Source organism: Moschus berezovskii, chromosome 8, assembly GCF_049115385.1.
Source record: "Moschus berezovskii isolate FMDL1 chromosome 8, NW_MosBer_1.0, whole genome shotgun sequence".
In the NCBI taxonomy this organism is placed as follows: domain Eukaryota; kingdom Metazoa; phylum Chordata; class Mammalia; order Artiodactyla; family Moschidae; genus Moschus; species Moschus berezovskii.
In genome coordinates, this window is record NC_142467.1 from 30,902,182 (window position 1) to 30,919,877 (window position 17,696).

Below are 17,696 nucleotides of genomic sequence, written 5' to 3' on the forward strand. Positions count from 1 at the left end.
CTAAACAAAATTTCTTTATGAATCCTTTTGAAAAATCATGAGTCAGCTTTTAATTTATCTTTTATATAAAATCTTATAAACAAAACAATGAGCTAGGGCAGCTGGAGTCTAGTGGGTAAGTTCTTAGATTAACAACCCAAAGTTGAGAGTCCTCATCCTGATGCTTTATGACTCTGAACCATCTGTGGAAGGAACAGGGGTGTAAAGGAATTATTTTGTTGACCTCCTATCCTTGCTACTAAGAAGGTGGCTAGTTTTAGGCAGGTGAGCTCTCAGGTCTCATTGTTCTTGTCTACTTAAGAGTGGTATGACCCCAAAATATCTTAAGGTGCATTCCACCCTAGCCTGCTGGGGTCTACAGAGTGAGCCAGGAGGGTGGTCTCCTGTTTTGTGCTACAAAGATGCATGTGTGGTGTCTGCTGGGGGAAGGGTTACAGAAAGTGAAGGTTACATCCCTTTTAACAAACTAGTAATTGCTTTCAAAGTAAGCTTCCCAGATGTGAAACTGAAGTATGCTTTTGCAAACAGGGGTTTTCACTTTTTCCCCATCAGTTCAGTTCAGTCACTCAGTCGTGTCCAACCCTTTGTGATCCCATGGACTGCAGCATGCCAGGCTTCCATGTCCATCACCAACTCCCAGAGCTTACTCAAACTCATGTCGATTGAGTTGGTGATGCCATCCAATCATCTCATCCTCTGTTGTTCCCTTCTCCTCCTGCCTTCAATCTTTCCCAGCATCAGGGTCTTTTTCAATGAGTCAGTTCTTCGCATCAGGTGGCCAAAGTATTGGAGTTTCAGCTTCAGCATCAGTCCTTCCAATGAATATTCAGGACTGATCTCCTTTAGGATGGACTGGTTGGATCTCCTTGCAGTCCAAGGGACTCTCAAGAGCCTTCTCCAACACCACAGTTTCAAAGCATCCATTCTTCGACATTCAGCTTTCTTTATAGTCCAACTCTCACATCCATACATGACTATTGGAAAAACCATAGCTTTGACTAGACGGACCTTTGTTGGCAAAGTATGTCTCTGCTTTTTAATATGCTGTCTAGGTTGGATAGCTCAGTTGGTAAAGTTGCCTGCAATGTGGGAGACCCTGGTTCAATTCCTGGGTTGGGAAGATCCCCTGGAAATGGGATAGGCTACCCAGTCCAGTATTCTTGGGCTCCACTTATGGCTCAGCTGGTAAAGAATCTGCCTGCAATGTGGGAGACCTGGGTTGGGAAGATTCTCTGGAGAAGGAAAGGCTACCCACTCTAGTATTCTAGCCTGGAAAATTCCATGATAAGTCCATGGGGTCTCAAAGAGTCGGACACGACTGAGCAATTTTCACTTTCACTTTCTAGATTGGTCATAACTTTTCTTCCAAGGAGCAAGTGTCTTTTAATTTCATGGCTGCAGTCACCATCTGCAGTGACTTTGGAGCCCTCCTAAAATGAAGTCTGTCACTCTTTTCATTGTTTCCTCATCTATTTGCTATGAAGTGATGGGGCCAGATGCAACAATGTTAGTTTTAGCATATATATATTTCCACATATATATAAATATATATATGTTTTGTTGTTGTTGTTGTTTAGTTGCTCACTCATGTCCGACTCTGTGACTCCATGGAGTGTAGCCCGCCAGTTCCCTGTCCATGGGATCTTCCAGGCAAGAATACTGGAGAGGGGTGCCATTTCTCCAGGGGATCTTTCCAACCCAGTGATCACACCCGGGTCTTCTGAGTGTCTTCTGCATTGCAGGCATATTCTTTTACCACTGCGCCATTGGAGAAGTCCAAATTTTTCATTTTGAAATAATTTCAGATTTACAGAAAAATTTCAAAAATTGGTACAAAGATCCCTGCATCTCCCTCACCCAGACTCCAAAAATATTATACACACTTCTGCTTTCTCTATATATAAAATTTTTGTAACTGAAACCTTCAGAGTTAAGTGGTAAACAGGTTACTCCTCTAAATATCTCCATGTGTTTCTCTTAAAACAAGGGCATTCTTTTTCAGAAGCATAGTGCAGCTATCAAAAATAGAAAAATAACACTGATACAACTAAACACATATATTTATAGATCTTATTCAAATTTGCCAATTGTTACACCAATAGTCTTTATAACCAACGAGAAAAAAAAGACTCTACATTCTTAAAAGAATCTTTAAAATGAAGGCGCATAACTTGGATAATTTTAAAAATAATAAAAAGGAAGAAAAATACACCAATACTGCCACTCAAGAGATAAAAAGGAAAGGTGGTTTTATGTAAACTACTATTGCCAATGTGAGGAACCATACCAGTGACTCCATCCCTGAGGGTCAAATCCCTGGGCTGCTGTCTGGAAAGTCTGTGCTAGCCTCTGAGGTCAAAGTGGCCAGCAGCCCGAACCAGGCTCCCAGTCCCACAAACAAGAATCTGAACCTGGGCTCCTGGAGCCGTGCCAGCTGTTCCAGGATCAGAAGTATAGCTAATCCCTAAGAGGATGCCATTGAGAGACACTCAAGAAGGAAACAACATAATTACTGTTTCTGGCTTTACCTCCAGAGAAATGGTGGCTCGGATGGTAAACACGCTGCCTGCAATGCCGGACACTTGGGTTTGATCCCTGGGTCAGAAAGATCCCCTGGAGAATGAAATGGCCACCCACTCCAATGTTCTTGCCTAGAAAATCCCATGGACAGAGGAGCCTGGCAGGCTATAGTCCATGGGATTGCAAAGAGTCGGACACAACTGAGCAATGAACACTTTCTTTACCTCCAAGATGGGTGTCCACATACTTAGAAGTTCTGAGATATCAGGGGGCAATGTTACGTGTGGAGCTGGTCAGCCCTGGGTTTGAATCCCAGCTCTGACAACTACTAGCTGCATGCCTTTGGGCTGATCCCTCCCCTTCTCCAAGTCTGTCTATTCATCTGAGGTTGTATAATGGGGTTGCTTCTGAGGATTTATCAGAGTAACACAGGTAGGACCTGACTTTTAGGTGCTTCTATATCTTGCTATCTGTTGTGCTACCTTAAAACATCTGTAACTATTTGTCACAGATCTGGAGGATAAATGTGTAGTGGTCTAATTTATGATAGCAGCTGCATAGTGTAGGCACTATTTTTTTTTTTAACTGGTGTATAGTTTCCAGTGGTTGTATACAGATGTGAGAGTTGGACCATAAAGAAGGCTGAGCACCAAAGAATTGATGTTTTTTGAATTGTGGTGCTAGAGAAGACTCGAGAGTCCTGTGGACTGCAAGGAGATCCAACCAGTCAATCTTAAAGGAGATCAACCCTGAGTATTCACTGGAAGAACTGATGTTGAAGCTCCAATATTTTGGCCGCCTGATGCAAAAAGCTGACTCACTGGAAAAGACCTTGATACTGGAAAGAACTGAGGGCAAGAGGAGAATGGGGCAACAGAGGATGAGATGGTTGGATGGTATCACTGACTCAATGGACCTGAGTTTGCACAAACTCTGGGAGATGCTGGACATGCCGGCCTGGCATGCTATAGTCCATGGGATCACAAAGAGTCACACATGACTTAGTGACTGAACAACAGTAGTTGCTTTACGATGTTGTACAATGAAGTGAATCAGTTATATGTATACATATATCCCCTTCCTATTGGCCCTCTGTCCCACCACCGACCTCCTCCATCTACCCCTCTAGGTCATCACAGAGCACAGAGCTGAGTTCCCCATGCTGTACAGCCACTTCCCACCAGCTATTTCCACACGATTGTATATATATGTCAATACTGCTCTCTCAGTTCATCTTACCCTCTCTTTCCCTTGCTGTGTCCACAAGTCTGTTCTCTGCATTTGCATCTCTATTCCTGCTCTGCGAATAGGTTCATCTGTACCATTTTTCTAGATTCCACATTTATGCATTAATATACGATACTTGTTTTTCTCTTTCTGACTTACTTTGTATGACAGACTCTAGATCCATTCACACCTCTGCAAATGACCCAATTTCACTCCTTTTTATGGTTGAATAATATCCCATTGTATATATATATGCACCACATCGACAGAGGGCCTAGGGCTGGGACTGGGCCATAATGAGACAGGCACTTTTCAGAGCAGCTGAAATCAATATACAATGAGTGGTCAATACGTCTGCAGACCTGGGGGAAACCTATGGCATGAATTAAAGTGGTATGGCCGGAGAAAGCAAAGTCTAATTTATTCATCCCAAACTACAGGTGTTGATATGGACTCTAGATGCTTAGGCAGACAACTGAAAAGCAGTTGTATATTTATTTAACAATGATTCTTGAAGGTACCAAGCAATGTCAGATGGGCCACTTACTCGAGTATTCATGCAACAACTATCAGGCATCAACTGCAGCGCTAGGTAATCTCTGGTCAACATTAAAGTTGGGGTGTCTGTCATATTCCCGTTATCTAGGCAGCCTGAAATCAGGGTCCCATGGACAGCATCAAGCACAGGGGAATTTAACACCATTCTGTAATCATTCTGTGAGAGTCCACCACCATCCTTGGGCTTTTGGTAATGACCGAGGGTGGGGTCCTGGCAAACACCATGGAGTCCAGCCTGTGTCTCCCAGAGCTGCAGCTTCCATGGCTAGCTTTTCTTCCTATCTACGAGCTGCCCGGTAAAAAGTGGAGATGATGATCATTTTGCCCTACGAAGCAGATGCTTAAGACACATTGGTTCTGGCTGGTTCACCTCCAGCTCAAAGATGAGATTTCTGGGGTTTTAGAGGCAACACTCTAATGATCAATTTCACAGGATAGTCTACCTCTAAAACTTCCACGGAAGATTGCTCATAGAAATGTGAAGCGACTGCCCATTTCAGACACATGTACCTAAAATTCCAGCCAGTTAAATAAGACTGATGTCGAGCAAAACGACAGCCGTCCATAGCCCCATTAGAAGCTAATCATTTCAGAAAATGTTGCCATAATTCATTTATGGAAACAGCGAGACTATTCCCCAAACAAGTGATAAAGGGAATGGACTCATAGTCATACCAGGAAAATGAAGCCTCATATTAGTTCTTCCTAAACTTGAACTGAACTCTGGAGGCACCTTGGCATAAATCTGCCTTGCAGATTATTCTGCCTCACATATTTTTATCTATCGCAAATAAAGTGGAATTCAGAATATTGCTTCAGACATTACACCTCGTTTCCATTTATTTGGGAAGCAGGACAACCATCTGCGGGTTCTGTTTAACCAAGAGATAGGTGAAAAGATCCACCTAAGGACATTAGATTCACCAGCTTGTCTGAGTCAGCAGCGGCCTGCAAGCCTGCCCGCTGCTCTTGGCTGGCTATTCCTGGGGAATAAACTTCCATCCTGAGCGTCCACTACTCCCATGATAGTTTTCAGAACATCACACAACAACAGCGATTTTAATAAAATCCTTCAGCATGAGGAACTACATGTGGCTTTTACATCTTTTGAAACCTCAATCTTAGACAAACATGGCCAACTCTCTGCCACTCAGGGTGTTAACAGATATTTATACATCTAATTGTTCAGGTGAATATGCTTCTGTATCAATATGCAGTTCAGTTCATTAGTATTACTTAAGAGTCCCGTGGACTGCAAGGAGATCCAACCAGTCCATTCTAAAGGAGATCAGTCCTGGGTGTTCATTGGAAGGACTGATGCCAAAGCTGAAACTCCAATACTTTGGCCACCTCATGCGAAGAGTTGACTCACTGGAAAAGACTCTGATGCTGGGAGGGATTGGAGGCGGGAGGAGAAGGGGACGACCGAGAATGAGATGGCTGGATGGTATCACTGACTCAACGGACGTGAGTTTGAGTGAACTCCGGGAGTTGGTGATGGACAGGGAGGCCTGGCGTGCCGTGATTCATGGGGTCGCAAAGAGTCGGACACAACTGAGCGACTGAACTGAACTGAACTGAACTGATAGTGGCTAAAATTGACAGATTGGTTACAACTCACCATGGAATCATCTCCCAGTTCCTTTATGATTTTTTTTTTCAGACCAGAGGACCACAGAAGTAAAGTGACTTGCTTAGGGTCACACAGGTCTTAAGTGCTGGCTGGAGCTTGGGTCAGAAACCATGTCTGACTGATTCTGCAACCCACATATATAACCATTATGCTGACTGCATTTTGGACCAGGGGCTAAGTACAAGAGATACAAAAAGACATGTATCAAGCAGAGATCAAGATCTGGGTGTGCAGGTCTCTCTGAAAGAGAAAAGTGCCAATGAAATTTCAGGGCAAATGCAGCAGGGAGGGAAACTGGATCTCATTATTATTACCTCTGTCAAGTCATGATGGGCTTCCCAGGTGGTGCTGGTGGTAAAGAACCCACCTGCCAATGCAGGAGACATAAAAGATGATGGTTCGATCCCTAGGTTGGGAAGATCCCCTGGAGAAGGGCATGACAACCCACTCCAGTATTCTTGCCTGGAGAATCCTATGGACAGAGGAACCTGGTGGGCTGAACAGAGGAGCCAGGCGGGTTAGAGTCCATGGGGTCTCACAGAGTCGGACATGATGGAAGCGACTTGGCACACACGCATGTGTGATGATGCTATGTACAACAGGGAGTATGCAACTTGGAACAGGGTGCAGGGGGCAGACAGAAGCTGAAATCCAGCAGTTTGGGGCACTAAGTGGTGCCCTTCTGAAACAATGGCAGAATGGCATGGCCTCCAGAATGAAGGGAGTTGATGCATTGCTATGGAGGCTGTTGGTACTATATCTGCCAGTAGATGTGCATGCAGTACTGTAATGACTGGCTTGAGCATAATGACCCCGTGCCCTTCTGGGAACTTCACCGACTTTGAAAAAGCCCCATGTAGGGAAGTGATCATTTTGGAACCCTGGGCTGTGTTCATTGAGAGGCTGACGAGAGCCAGAGGAAGAATTAGCAACCTCCCTGCTAATCTGGCTCCTAGTACCATACATTAAGCCAACTAGTAAAAATCATTATGAAGTTTTTGCTGAAAGGGCAAGTGTAGAAAAACATGTTTCTAAACAGAATAACAGTCTTTGCCATTTTTTTCCAACTTGCATACCATCTGGAAATTCTGATTTTTTTTTTTTTCAAAGGGTAGGAAAGAAATGTGCTCCAGGCACAAATAAATGTTTACAGCTGAGTTATAAACCGAGAATGGTGGGGCTTAAAACAGACAGGCTGGCAGTGATGGAACTCAAGCTGCAGTGAGACAAATAATGCGGTGAGGAGCTGGCCAGCTTGTTTTTGCACGTTGGTCCTTTGGAACGCGAAGTCCTGCTTCCTACTGGCCTCATCAAGCATCTAGTTAAGAAGAAGTCCTCATTATGGTTTGTCCCAATTTTTAGAAGATGAAGAAGAAAGATAAAGTGGCAGGATTGTCTACCTTGACATTGTGAAGGCAGCCTTTGCCTTTGGGAAACACAGCACCTCACAAGAAGTTGGCAGTCTGTGGAGGCTTGTTACATGGACCGACTGGGAGACATTATAGTGATGTCAGGAACAACAACAAATATTCAGGGATCTCTTATTAGTGTTTGACATCATACACCATGTTCCATAAGTGACATCTCATCTATGCTGGACAGCACGCTTATGAGGGGGTACCATTCTACAGATGATGACCCAAGAGGCTGAGGGAGGGCAAATGACCTGTCTACATTTACACAGCTGCTAAGTGATGGAGCTGGTGTTTGTATCCCGTGAGACCAACCCAGAGCCCTATATTACAGAGCATCTGTCAATGCAAAGTCGCCAAGACTATATTAAACCCAACTCTCGGTCAAGAAGGAAAAACTGATATATTGGTGTTGGGTCTTTCTCCCTAGTCTCTTATAGTTTTTAGTTACAGACAAGTCCAAGGAAAGTAGAAATGGGTTTGTACATGATCAAAATGGGTTTGTACATGATCAAGAGCTGCTGCTGCTGCTAAGTCGCTTCAGTCGTGTCCGACTCTGTCTGACCCCATAGATGGCAGCCCACCAGGCTCCCATCTCTGGGATTCTCCAGGCAAGAACACTGGAGTGGGTTGCCATTTCCTTCTCCAGTGCGTGAAAGTGAAGTCGCTCAGTCGTGTCCGACTCTTTGCAACCCCATGGATTGTTGCCTACCAGGCTCCTCCGTCCATGGGATTTTCCAGGCAAGAGTCCTAGAGTGGGTTGCCATTGCCCTCTCTGGATGATCAAGAGCAGCCACCAACATTTTCCGTAAGGGGCCAGATAGTAAATATTTTAGGTTTCTCGGGCCATCTAAGCTTAGTGGCACCTATTTGACTCCACTGCTCCAGTGCAGAAGCAGCCAGGGACAATGAATAACATGTCTGGATTCCAATAAAACTTTACTTGAAAAAACAGATGGCTGGCCAGATGGGGTCCATGGGATACAGTTTGCTGACCCCGAATCTAGAGGATGCCCTGAATGTAAAATGAGTGATAGGTTTTGAGAATGGTCCATGAAATTCTGCTTGGGAGTTTATTCTTTCTTAAGATCAGTGCACAAATTGGCTACATATGATGTGCCCTTTAAAAGTTCTTGCACACTTTGCCTCTGGGCCTGGCCAATCAAACTGGATTCCCTTATGCTCTCTGACCAGGTCAGAACTGTATTGAATCTTCGTTCTCCGGGCTTATCTCATCCCAGATCTATAGAAAAAGTGCCTCCTGCTCTTATAATGAAGATGTATGAGTTCATTCCTTTTAACATAGAAATACACTCGAGATGGTGAGTGATTCTGGCAGTCTGTGGGCTCCCTTTCCTTGATGTGAAATCCAACACCCAAATCAACCACATTAAGGTTTAATTGAAAGAGAGAATGGAGGGAAAAAAAAAAGAACCATGGGCAACAACAAATGGAAAAGGGGAGACAAAGCCCAAAGAACATATACTCTCCCAACTAATTAATCAAGCACTTTGCTTCCACTAACATATCCGACTGTGCAGGCTGCCCTGTCTATTAGACGCTTTTCCAAATCTGAGCAATGTACACACTCCTGAAGACCAGGTAATGAAATCTCTATCAATGTGCCATCTTAGATGGGACTCACATGCCTGTGTTTTGCTTACATTTTAATTTGTGTCTGCTGGATACTTACCCAGTAATTGCTTAATAAGATTAACCTCCCTGGCAATGTGTGGTGGATTTTGATGAAAACATTATCGGAGTGAAGGATTATCGTATAGCACAAAAAAACAGAGGGGGTGGTATTTAATTAACTTATTGCCAATATATCTTGATTGTCTCTTTGAAACACTGGAGAAGCGGTCGATTGGAATTGATTCAGGTTATCTAAATGTATAGAATTGGCGAGTGTGGGGGGGGTGGGTCACTGAGTAAAGAAATTCAAACCCAGCGTCACTGCCTTTCGAAAGTGTTAGGCGGGTGTGTGAAAATGTAAACCTTTTGAGTTGCTTTTAAAACCACACTTTTCAACTTAGGAAGATATGTGATCTCTTTGGTCACAGGGAAAGTACTGTTTTGGTGTTCAGAAGAAGGTGTTCCGAGTTTTATTTCAGCTTTAAGCAATTTGAAATGCTCAGACTTTATCATAAGAGTTCTCTTGACAAAATTCACTGGTCAGGGACTTCCCTGGTACCAGTGGATAAGAATCTGTCTGCCAATGCAGGGAAGAGGGGTTCCATCCCTGGTCCGGGAAGATTCCACATGCGGTGGAGCGACTAAGGCTCACAAGCCACAATACAGAGCCCATGTGCCATGACTACTGATGCCTGTGTGCCTGGAGCCCGTGCTCTGCAACGAGAGAAGCCGCAGCAATGGGAAGCCTGCGCACCTCAAGAAGAGTCGCCCCTGCTTGCTGCAACTAGAGAAAGCCCACATGCAGCAACCAAGGCCCAGCATAGCCAAAAATAAGTAATTATTTTAAAAACCACTGGACAATGATTTGGCAACCCCTTTGCTGTCTCAGAACTCACTTGGAAAATATTCTTTTGTGTGTGATGTTATGTGACTCACACAACGTTTTCAAAAGCAGGTTGCATCTAAGGGGAAAAATTCTGGTCTTTTCCAAGACACTGTGGAAAATGTCCCTTTGTTCATTTAGAGACATCATACTCTCAGTTAGGACTTGTTCTCTTCGGGGAACCTTCAGTCCTGCTGGTGTGGGAGGCTCTAGTCAGGTGGGGGTTGGAAACGAAGCTTAACCCCATATGGGAGACGAGGCAGACCTTCATTTATGGAAGTTAATGCCTATCAGGGATTTCCTTTTGTGAAGACTGCTATTTTAAAAGTGTGTATAACCTCAGTATATATGCACACATAAAATATATCCCTGTGCAAAATATATGCATATTCACTTTTCATTGTATATTCTGCACTCTTTTCAAAGGAAGGGGTGCTGATTTGGAGAATAAAGGACATTTGTGGATCAGACATAACAGAATCTCCCAAAAGCAGTGTTTCTCAAAAAGCAGCGTCATGGACATTTTGGATGGAAAGATTGCTCATTGTGGGAGGCGTTCCTCTGCACTGCAGGCTGTTTAACTGTATCTCAGCCTCTACCTACTAGATGGCGGCTGCATCTCTTCTAAATGTGACAATCAAAAAAGTCTCCGGACTTTGTCAGATATGTCCCTAGGGGGAAAAGACAGTGCAGCTGAGAACCACTGCACTAAAGGGAACTCAAGTTACATTTATGGGTGGTGTCAAGTCCTAGAGGAGAGCAGACTGCAAATCTGGGGCCAAGAAATTTGGCTCCTGGCTTTTGGATCAGTGAAGACAAAATATACTGCTCATTTTCAGGGCTGGTTTTAGTCACCTGATAATGGAAAGCACATAATTTCATCCTCAGATAAAACTTTTTCATGCTTACTTAGAGGTAATTCAGTGTTTTGATTAGGAGAGATGAGGAGAGTGATTCTTCAAGCCCGGATCAAAAGATGAAAAAGTCACACTTGAAGCACTAGGACAGCTCCAGAGAGAGTAATTTAAGCAACATGAGCATCTCAGGGATGACTGATGTATATCCCTATGTGAGGTATACATTAGTCTAGAATCTGGAATCGTCTCTGTGGAAAATGCCTCATCTTGGAAAACCCCAACTCCCCTAAAGATGCACATAACAGAGACCTGAGTTCAAATTTGTACCTGCCTACTTGTTTGATTTGGGATAAATTTCTTGTTTTCTTTTCTCTTTTTTTGCTGCACCATGCAGCATGCAGGATCTCAATTTCCCCAACCAGGGATCAGACCCGTGCCCCCTGCAGTGGAAGCGTGGACTTCTAACCACTGGACTGCCAGGTAAGTCCCAGGGTAAATTTCTAAAACATCCTGGGTCTGTTTCTCTGAGATAAATTTTATTCCTTTAGAGTTATTGAAGTTATACTGCATTAAACCTAGCACACAATAGATGCCCAATAAATGTTTCCCTTCCCATCACTGAAATATCTCTCCAGGGTATTTTAAAAATGTGGGGTGAACTGCCTTGTGAGCTAAGAGGCAGAGTGAAAAATTCTGTGTTTGGATAACCCTTCCAGGCAACCTCTTCCCTTCCTGATTTCTGTCCTGAATCAAGCATCCTTTTCCCCCATCCACATGCCAACCTGCCTCACAGCGCCATTGGCTGCCCTGCATGCATGCATGCTAAGTCACTTTAGTCGTATGGGCTGTAGTCTGCCAGGCTCCTCTGTCCATGGGGTTCTCCAGGCAAGAATACTGGAGTGGGCTGCCATACCATCTCCCAGGGAATCTTCCAGACTCAGGGATCGAACTCACTTCCTACCTCACACTTCCTACCTCCTACGGCTCCTGCACTGCAGGTAGATTCTTTACTGCTGAGCCATCGTTGTCCTTTAATTGCCCCACAGTCCCACTTCCCCACAGTTCTGTTTTCTCTCCTCCTTCTTAGCACCTTGCTAACACCTATTTTTTTTTTCTGCAAAAATACAGTTGCCTGATTGCTTTCATAAACATTTGTATTGTCCCCCTTCGCTGTTCTGCCAAAAGAAGCTTTGTTTCTGAGTTGTCAAAACTCCTTTCTCTTCTCTCCCGAAGTGGAACCGCTCTGGGTCTTTCTCTTTCATGCCTTGCCAGGCGGCGCTTCCTCCCAGGGGAAGCTGTATCTCTCCCCTCGGGAGAGGCTCCCGTCTAGTGGCATGCCGCCTGCTGCTCTCAGCTTTCCCCATCAGGCAGGACTTCCTCCTGCTGCTGCTGCTGCTGCTGCCCCAGCTGCTGCTGTTGTTGCTGCTCCTGCCCCGGCCTTGAGATGCTTTCAAGTAGCTGCAGAGCATGCCAGTCGCTGCAGATAGCTTAGGTATGCACATAGCTCCAAGCCGGCACCTTGCCAGCTCCCACCGACTCCAGCCAAACCCAGCTCACAGACAGGGACAGCAGACAGCTTGGAACAGGGGCACCTGGAAAGGGCAGTTCTTTTTCTTCCCCTTTTTTCCTTTTTTGCATACCTTCCAAGATTTGGATCAGAAAACCTCAACCAGGTGGCGGGGGTTGGGGGGGGGGGAAGCTCTGACTTTTCCTGTGACCTCAAGAGGGCAAGCCGCAACTGTAACCTCACCTTTGCCTCCAGATGGCATTGTTGCCACATCATCGCTTCCTGGTAAGCCGGTCCTTATCCCATTGTTAAAGGTGTGTCCATCTGCCGGCTGGAGTTGCCAATTGAGTCCGAGCAGATGCATTGCTGCAGGAGAGACAAAGTAATGAAAATATGAATAGATAATTCAGCAATGCAAATGTCAAGGGGGAGGGCCAGGTGCCTTTTCCAAGCGGCTGCCTTTGAAGGAAGCTGCAGTTCAAAAATGGCTTGCCCCAGGCCACAGGGATTAGCTAAATACAGAAAGCAAGTAGGTCTGGGTGGGCGGGGTTTCCTCCTCCAATGGAAAGGAAACAGCCCTGCTGACGGTGGGACAGCATCCCTGATGGTTGGGTGGAGGAGGAGGGAGGAAACACAGCCCAGACCTTCCAAACGTGCCCCCACAAAGGGGAACATATCCCTTTGGACTCACTGTGAAGGGTATTCTCTATCCCTCTGGGCCTTTCCTGCTCTCTGGACAGAGTCGTTTATAGACTGGTGGTCCAAGGACATTGACAAGGATATTTTTCCCTCAAACTGCTCAAAATCTAAGCCTGTTTCAAATTGAGGCTCCCCAAGTGGGACCAGACTTTTGGTCTGGTTCAGGCGAGACTACACCTGTGCTGAATAACCACGTAGCCCCCAGCAGCTGCAGTACTCCTTGTTGCTGTTGTTTTGGCCAACTCTTTCTACCCCACGGACTGTAGCCCAGCAGGCTCCTCTGTCCATGGGATGCTCCAGGCAACAGTACTGCAGTGGATTGCCATTTCCTTCTCCAGGGCATCTTCCCGACCCAGCCATTGAACCCGTGTCTCCTGGTTGGCAGTAGTACAGGTCCACAGGAAAAGCCCACCTCCCAGACTATTTCAAACTTTAAAGATAGTTTTCCCTCTCAGCCCTCCTCCTGATCACTGAGTACCTTTCTGCCTACGGCGGAAAAAGCCTGGGGGTAGCAGTGGAATGGGGTCCTTCTCTAGAAGTAGTACGATGACAATTCCCTGTCTTTCCCTCTAAAATCCCTCCCACTTGCCTCACCCCCACACCTCCCCAGAGTATAGAATGAGACAGAGTTCGGAACGCTGCCTCTTCTTTGCTAAGCAAACAAGCACGCCTGCAAAACGTGCTTCACTCCTAGGCATGCCTCAAGCCTCCAGATACACACTTCCTTCTCATCGTCCTTGTTCCGGCGGTGCCAACTCCCCATGTCCCAGCTCACTGAGCAAACTCAATGCCCACCTACACCTGATGCTTCTCACCAAGCTGTTTTTACTGAAGAGCACGAAAGGCAAGTCCCACACACCTGCATTCTTTCGAAGTCTGGATCTAGGAAATGCTTCCTTTGCGAAAATATAAGGAGCTCCCTTCCCTGCATAGTTCTCACCCAGACAATAACCACCCCGTGTCTGTCTGGCATCTCAACTGGACACAGATTGATGTCCTTGCTATGTTTCCAGTACTGCCGGAAAGAAAGGGTTCTTGACAGCGAAAGGTTCCTAGTATGATGAGGGGATGGGAGAAACAATTAACCACAGGAAACGCAATTAACAATGCTTAGGAAATTGTTCACACAGCAATTAATTCTGCTTGCTTACCACCACCTAAAGTCAGGCTGCATTGTTTTAAGGTTAGAAAACCTATCTTCAAACTTTACAGCTCAGATTGATGGCCGTGGATGAAGGTGGCAAGGTGTCCTTGGGGGCACGTCCGCTTTTTTCTTACACACGCCCCTACCTCATAACGAAGTTTTCTTTCTCTACATGCCTCTGAAGTGCACAGCCCACTGCTGCAACTCTTTGAGATAATTCATGCTAATAAGTGACATTCACTGTACACTTTCCGTCTGGGTAACACCTAATTTTCTCCTGCAGTTTATCTATTCTATGTAGGTCACTTACTTGAAGAGACCAGATCCGATTGCCTCAAATAATGACATATTTTCAGCGTACAGAGGTCAGGACATGAGAACTAATTGTGGCAGCTTCAAGATAACGATAGCATCTGATTTGTAATTACCAGGTGAAGGGAACCAAGGAATTAGCTATTTTTAAATGATTTTTTAAAAAGTTACAATTGGCTATCGGGGCTCGCCTCAGCCCGGCTTGCTGCTGCATGGGAGATGCAAGGAGGGCCTCTGTGTTTTAAGAGAGACGCAAACAGATATTGCAGGTCTAGCCGGGGCCCAGGCCTTACACGATTTTGCCTTTTCACATTTAGAGAAGGAAGTGGAGGGTCCATCAGTCAAAGAGGACAAACAACCTCCCCAGGTGCCTTCTCAATATGAAAACTCTTGTCAAAACTGCTCCCCTCTTGCTGTTGTTGCTGTTTAGTCACTTGGTCATGTCTGACTCTTTGAGACCCCATGGACTGTATAGCCCTTCAGCCTCTTCTCTGTTCATGGGATTTCCTGGGGAAGAATACTGGAGTGGGTTGCCATTTCCTTCTCCAGGGGATCTTCCCAACCCAGTGATCGATTCTGGGGCCCTGGCATTGGCAGGCAGATTCTTTACCACTGAGCCACCAGGGAAGTCCCTGTTCTCCTCTCCTGGTACTCAAACCTGCCATTTCAAGGTGCAGAACATGCTGCAGCCATCAGCTGTGGAAGATCAGCAAGCAAGCAATACCCCAATCTTACTGGATAAAGAGAAAACATCCAGGAAACAGTGGCCTCTGTTTGCAAAGATGCCTGTCCCCACCTTGCTGTTTGTCTTGGTTTCATAGCATCTCTTTATTAAAACAAAAAAGTATTCTGAAAGGAAGAAAACCCCAGGTGGGGTGAGAAGGGTTCAACTTAGAGTATACAAGTAACTTCTCAGAGAACTCCCAGAAGTGAAAGGAAAAATAAAGTGAGAGGAAGACTGGAAAAGGACAAGAGCCAAATTGATGGTGCACAGGCTCTGTCCTCCCAGTAGAAGCCATGCAACTCAAGTTGCAAAATGAAACTCAAGTTTGGGCGCATGTTCTGTGGTTGAACTGAACATTAAGTAAAGAAATGAGAACTATATCAGATGTAGAACCACCTTCTCTTGGTTTTTTCTTTGTGGGGGGGGATGGGAAAGTTTGAAACAGACTTTAGTTTGCACTTTTTTTTTTTTTTTCTTGGTCAGCTATTCCTTCTAACGTGAGTAGGAAAATGAGACTCTGTTTCTGGACTGTGGGGATGGACAGAACTGTCCTTAGGATAAAGACCCAGGGGAGCTGTGAAGTAAATGAGTTTCCTGACTAATGAGAATTCTGTTTCTTTTTCTGCTACTGATTGGCCTGATGGTGGGGGCTGAGAAATCAGTCTCTCAGCCAGTCTCTCTCTTTACCTTTTGTAAAGGTTTCCCTTTACAGGTAGGATAATGGCTGCTTAGGGCCAGAGGGAGGTTCAGCATCTGCCACCCCCTGAAGACTTAGCAGAATGTCTTGAATATAGAAGGTGCTCCCTAAGTGTTCATTAAAATTGGTAATGACACATGGGGGCACATGTGAAGAGCTGGATTGTAGGATATGGTACTCTGATAAATAAAAAATACATAATATAGATGTGTAAAGGATGGAATGAAACAGTGCTGGCAGTAATACGGACGGGTCTGTGGAGAGAAGCGTTTTGATGATTAGGATATTAATACCTGCTGCCAGTCCTTGGATCCCTGCTATAGGCAGCTCCGTGGCAGACATTCTACAGATATTATGTCAAGGCTCACTGCTTACAGTCAAGGTGGGTGCTATCATCATGCCCATTTCACAGACAAGGAAGCTGTTGACGGTTAAATATGATCACAGGGGGCTTTTGGAATCCCAGGAGGATTACAACATGAGGTGGTTGGCTGCTTCATACTTCCCAGTGATTTGGTTACAGATTCTGGTTTGCAACAGGATCTCAGGCAACCTGGTCTCTTATAACTCATGATTAATCTCCCTATGGTCTATGAAGTGTCATTTTATTGGGCTGGCCAAAAAGTTCATAACATTTGATGAAAAAACTCAAACGACCATTTTGGCTGGCTCAATATATAGTTAGCATCCTTTTTCTGGGGCAGGGGGTGGTTTACAGCTCCTCACCTTGTTGATTTCACCACACACGTTGTACACCTTTTCCCTCTGCCACATGATCAGCTTGGGTCTGGAGAGAAGACAGCATGGCCTGGAGCCATGACTGATCAGTGACACAATACAGAATGAGTGCAGAAGGGAACGGTTACTGTTGTAAGCAATGGAGAGTTTAGGGCTCTTTGTTACAGCAGCATGCTTGAGCCGATCTTGACTGATACATTTAAGTGTACGGGATGTGAGAAATTGTACTTTTATACATTAGGTGTCCGTGCAGTCCTAGAGTTATTTACTTACAGGGTCAAGATTCTTTCTAAAAACCAGCTGGGAAGAGTTAGCACATATTTAGGGCCACTACATTTTTTTCTCTATGAACAACAACAAGTAGCTCTTTAAACATTAAGTGATGATTATCTCCAATTCTGATCTGCTCTCAGAATCAGACTTAGAAAGCCAAGAAGCCTCAGGGAAGAAGCCCATTGCTTTTTCATCTAAAGATTTTAGGTGAACACTGGCCTCATTATTTTCTTCCCAAAGATATCTGGATGCAGTGGGGGTGGTCCCCTCCTCTGTTAGCCAAAAATGCTCCAGCAGCTCATCCCAAAAGGTCCTGTTCAGGCCATCTAAGGGTCAGGAGTGAAATGAGTTTGGGAGACCCTCTCCCTAATGTTATTCACCCCCCACTGACAGCCAAAATGCACAATTTATCATGATTTGACAGGCTCCACTCCAGAGAGACCCTGGGATGGAACCAGGGGGCTCCACAGGTCAGGAGGGACAAAAGAGGAAAAGCCTCCAAGTGGAAGTTCATGTAATGCAGGTGGCAGCTGGGAAACCAGCCACTAAAAACACAACAGGCAAACAGACTCTGAAAATGTCTTTGGCTAATTGGAGAAAACTTTCATCAAGTATTAAAAATGCACCAAGGCAGGACCAATAGACCACACACAGACCCCAGATTTCAGCAGGAATAATAAACAGACCTACCTGGAGTGAAGGTACTGTTTTCTCATTGAACTTGCCTGTGTTTGTGCCTGTGTTTGTGCTCTGATTGAAATACTCAGGGGGAACCAAAGCAAAGGGAAGGTAGAGGGGCTGGTGGCAGGTAAAAGAATTCTCTAGCAACCACAAGGGCAGGAGACTGGAGGCCTGGAAAAGTGGCAGCTTGGAACGA

General features: G+C 45.2%; 1 protein-coding gene across 1 annotated transcript in view; it reads right to left on the reverse strand.

Annotated features, from left to right (window-relative positions):
• TENM2 (teneurin transmembrane protein 2) overlaps window positions 1-17,696 on the reverse strand; it is a 497,500-nt gene that overhangs the window by 239,598 nt on the left and 240,206 nt on the right. Inside the window, exon 6 of the mRNA XM_088838514.1 lies at window positions 12,476-12,598. Within this exon, the coding sequence (XP_088694640.1) occupies window positions 12,476-12,598 (123 nt within the window). The remainder of the gene's footprint in view (window positions 1-12,475; window positions 12,599-17,696) is intronic.